The 4404-nt window shown below is 42.7% G+C and overlaps 1 protein-coding gene across 1 annotated transcript in view; it reads left to right on the top strand.

Annotated features, from left to right (window-relative positions):
• Positions 1–2194, top strand: part of IGSF10 (immunoglobulin superfamily member 10) — a 16065-nt gene extending 13871 nt beyond the window's left edge. The window contains exon 7 of the mRNA XM_009634414.2: positions 286–2194. Coding sequence (XP_009632709.2) covers positions 286–2194 — 1909 coding nt within the window. The remainder of the gene's footprint in view (positions 1–285) is intronic.
• The last annotated feature ends 2210 nt before the right edge of the window (positions 2195–4404 follow it).

The raw sequence follows: 4404 nt of genomic DNA, 5'->3' as shown, positions 1-4404 counted from the left end.
TACACCATCAGTCACTTTCAGTGCACAGTATTCACCCCCAGCATTTTGCTCCATAATTTTTTTTCCTCTTTCTCCCCCAAAACAGAATGGGAAGTCGAATCCATGTCTACCCCAATGGATCCTTGGTTATCGAGGCAGTTACTGAAAAGGATGCAGGTGACTACTTGTGTGTTGCAAGAAACAAAATTGGAGATGATCTGATCACCATCAGTCACTTTCAGTGCACAGTATTCACCCCCAGCATTTTGCTCCATAATTTTTTTTCCTCTTTCTCCCCCAAAACAGAATGGGAAGTCGAATCCATGTCTACCCCAATGGATCCTTGGTTATCGAGGCAGTTACTGAAAAGGATGCAGGTGACTACTTGTGTGTTGCAAGAAACAAAATTGGAGATGATCTGATACTGATGAAAGTCAGCATCACAATGAAACCAGCCAAGATTGACCAGAAACAGTATTTCAAGAAACTGGTGCTATACGGAAAAGACGTCAGAGTGGACTGCAAGGCCTCTGGGTCACCAGCACCAGAAATATCCTGGGGTTTGCCAGATGGGACGGTGATCAACAACGCGATGCTGGCGGATGACAGCGGACGCAGGTCTCGCAGATATGTCCTCTTTGACAACGGAACACTCTATCTCAACAAAGTTGGAGTAACAGAAGGAGGAGATTATACCTGCTATGCCCAAAACACACTGGGAAGAGATGAAATGAAGATACGCATCACAGTCATCATGGCAGCCCCTCAGATCAAGCACAATTACAAGACATACATTAAAGTGAAAGCTGGAGATACGGCATTACTGGACTGTGAAGCCGCTGGAGAACCCAGGCCAAAAATATTCTGGTTGCTACCTTCCAGTGACATGATCTCCTCGTCAACAGCCAGGCACTTCCTGCACGTCAATGGTTCTCTATCGGTCAGTCAAGTCAAACTGTTAGATGCCGGGGAGTATATGTGTGTTGCTCGTAATCCTGGAGGGGACGATACAAAATTGTATAAACTGGATGTTGTCGCTAAACCACCCATCATAAATGGTTTATACGTGAACAAAACAATCATGAAAGTGACGGCAGTGAGGCACTCCAAGAAACACATTGACTGTAGGGCAGAAGGGACACCTCCCCCTCAGATTATGTGGATCATGCCTGACAATATTTTCCTAACAGCTCCATACTATGGGAGCAGGATTGTAGTGCACAAAAATGGGACACTTGAGATTCGGAACATAAGGCCTTCTGACACAGCAGATTTTATCTGTGTGGCACGGAATGATGGGGGAGAAAGTGTGTTGGTGGTGCAGCTGGAGGTATCGGAAATGCTACGGCGACCGATGTTTAAAAACCCATTCAATGAAAAGATAATAGCAACACCTGGAAAAACTACCACACTGAATTGTTCTGTGGATGGAAACCCTCCACCTGACATAAGCTGGATGTTGCCTAACGGCACATGGTTTTCCAGCGGCATCAAGACTTCCCAGTTTCTCACAGGAAGCAACGGTACCCTTACCGTCCATAATCCCGACGGAGACAAAGCAGGAAAGTATCGCTGTGCTGCCAGGAATAAAGTTGGCTATATTGAAAAGCTGATCATCCTGGAGGTTGGCCAGAAGCCCAGTATTCTCACTCAGCCGACGGGGCCAGTGAAGGGCCTTAGCGGGGAGTCACTGTCACTCCACTGCCTGTCTGACGGGAGTCCCAAACCAAACACGGCGTGGACTCTGCCAGGTGGCTACGTGCTGGATCGGCCGCAGATCAACAGGAAATACATACTGCTGGAAAACGGTACGTTGGTTATACGAGAAGCCACCATTCACGACAGAGGAAGTTACGTGTGTAAGGCCCACAATAACGCCGGAGATGCCTCCATAACTGTTCCTGTCGTTATTGTAGCCTATCCCCCGAGGATTATGAACAGACCACCGCAGACCATACACACGATGCCTGGTGCAGCAGTTCAGCTCCACTGCATAGCACTGGGAATACCAAAACCAGAAATTACCTGGGAATTACCTGACCACTCAGTACTCTCTACAGGTCACCAAGGCCAAGCACCTGGGAGCAAACTGCTTCATCCCCACGGGACATTACTTATCCAGAATCCCCGACCCTCAGATTCTGGCATGTACAAGTGCATAGCAAAGAACCATCTTGGCAGTGACTTCACAGTAACATACGTTCACGTCATTTGAAATAGGAAATACAGCATGAACAATCGTTAACAAAGTCTACAGCTGGACTGAGTTCATTCTTGGAATCAGTTTAATCAAAGGCAGCCATAGGCATGCAAGTGCCTAAATACATTTATTCAGTCTGCAATGACCATGCAAAAAAAGAGAGGAAAGGCTTAGGGAAAATCAGATCTAACATTATTATCCAGCACTGGTTCTTTCAGTGATTAAACAGACTTAAAACCAAATTTAAGGCACTTTTGCTCTGCCAGCAAACATTGAATATCAAATAAAATTACTTTCTGGAAATGTAAAGGATATACTTCTTCATGTTAGTTTAATGTTGTCTGCCTTGTATGACTATCATGAGCATGGATCACATAAAGCAAGAGTATCTGAGAACCAAAGAGCAGATTTTGTTGTGATGCAGATTGCCTTCTTAATGTTTGAATATTTAGTATGGTTTTTAATAAATATTCAATGGTGAAACAAGTAGTGAAGCATTTCTAATAATAGAGCTCCGTTTCACACCGTCTTTTTTGCAGAACTTTGGCATGATACACACAGAACAACTTTGTTCTCATTTTTAAAGGAGAGAGTAAGCTGTTCAGCACCATTTGGAAGAAGCATACAGACCGCACGTAGAAACACTCTAGCGTGGTATCATTTCCCCAGTGATCACACGACAGCAGCATCTGAAACATCTCCTGGCAGCAGCTGATCAGCACCCAAGACACTCATCAGTGAGACTGCAATTCAAGCGCCAAGAGCAAAATGCAGATTCTACCTCATTTAACCACATCATGATCAACCTGGGGAAGTTTACTTTTTTTTTTATTTAAGACTATAACCTCAGCTTGGATTGCTTTTGTGCTGGTCCCTGGCGTCAAGCACATACACTTTGCTGTGTGCATGTTCCCTCCTTCCACAGTGTTGTCGGAGCAGCACCCAAAGAATGGTTGGATTACATGGATCTCACTGGTTAATATCTGCAACAGCTTTCGCTACTATGAAGAACAGTAAATCTCCTTAAAAAAAACATGAACGGAAATTATTTTTACATGAGTAAGACGTACCTGATGTTTCCTTTTCTACAGATTTCCATGTAGTGAGTGTTATTTCATTAGCTGGCAGTTCTGCCTCCCACAGTCCTCTGAAGACCTCGTGTAGTGCAGTCTTCCCCCCCTCCCCACAGAGGGCCCGACCGTGGTACCACCTATACATTCTTTACGTGGTAAAGTAAGCAAATGGAGTGAATACAAAATGGGAAAAAAATGCCTGTGTATGTTTTAAATGCCCTGCATGTTTCACTTTCAAAAGGAATGCATTTAAAAAAAAAAAGTTACCATATAGACTAACTCCTAAATTACATAAAGTAGTAATAAATTGATGCTGTTTTTTCAACTCTAATATGAGCAAAATTATGACATATTTGAACAGGTTTGAATGATAACAATTTGTTCGTAGTAATTTTGATTTATAATTTACTCGTGGTTTTGCACTCAGCTGATAGTACAGAATGCATTACACTGCTGAAACTTGCCCAGCTATCAAGACTCAAAGCCAGCATTTTAAATACTTGCCATAGAACATTGGCAGCAGACAGAGGTAACAGGAATAACTCATTTAGGGAGATTTCTGTACAACGAGCTGTCAGCTACAGCAGTGTGGAAACCGCAAGAAGGACTTTGGTGGCTTTTCCACCAAAAAAAAAAAAAAAAAAAAAAAAAAGCTGGTATGAGGTTTGTTACTGAAGGCATCAAGCAAGACACGGAGACGCGTTTCCTGTGAGGCTGTGCCAGGACTTGGAGACTTCCCTACGTGAGTAGAACAAAACTTGTTTTGGCTGTTCAATCCTTGCTACCATGTCAGGCGCTCTCTGTTAGAATTGATCACCAGTGAACTTTGTATTAAAAAGACCAAATATGAAACGCTGCTACTTCTAAGTAGGTTTATTAACGTTACATTGTGGCTTTTAATATAAACTTTAAGAAGTTCTAATACAAGCAATAAACCCACTTCAGCACCTTCTTACCACAATGAGAGCAAGAGAAAATTGGTACTTTAAACAAAGAACTTTATAAAGTGCATATGAAAATCACAGTCAAATAAACACAATTTAAATTGATGCTTGTTCTACCAACAAAGAAAGAGGTGAACATTTAATGAACAAATTAACTTTTATGCCAAAATCAGAAGTGCCTTTCAGTTCAGTAGTTTGGTCCAGTGCA

The sequence above is a fragment of the Egretta garzetta genome, unplaced genomic scaffold (genome assembly GCF_000687185.1).
Source record: "Egretta garzetta isolate BGI_Z169 unplaced genomic scaffold, ASM68718v1 scaffold172, whole genome shotgun sequence".
NCBI lineage: Eukaryota > Metazoa > Chordata > Aves > Pelecaniformes > Ardeidae > Egretta > Egretta garzetta.
The sequence above is the reverse complement of the archived record's forward strand: the minus strand, read 5'-3'. Positions and strand labels throughout refer to the sequence as shown.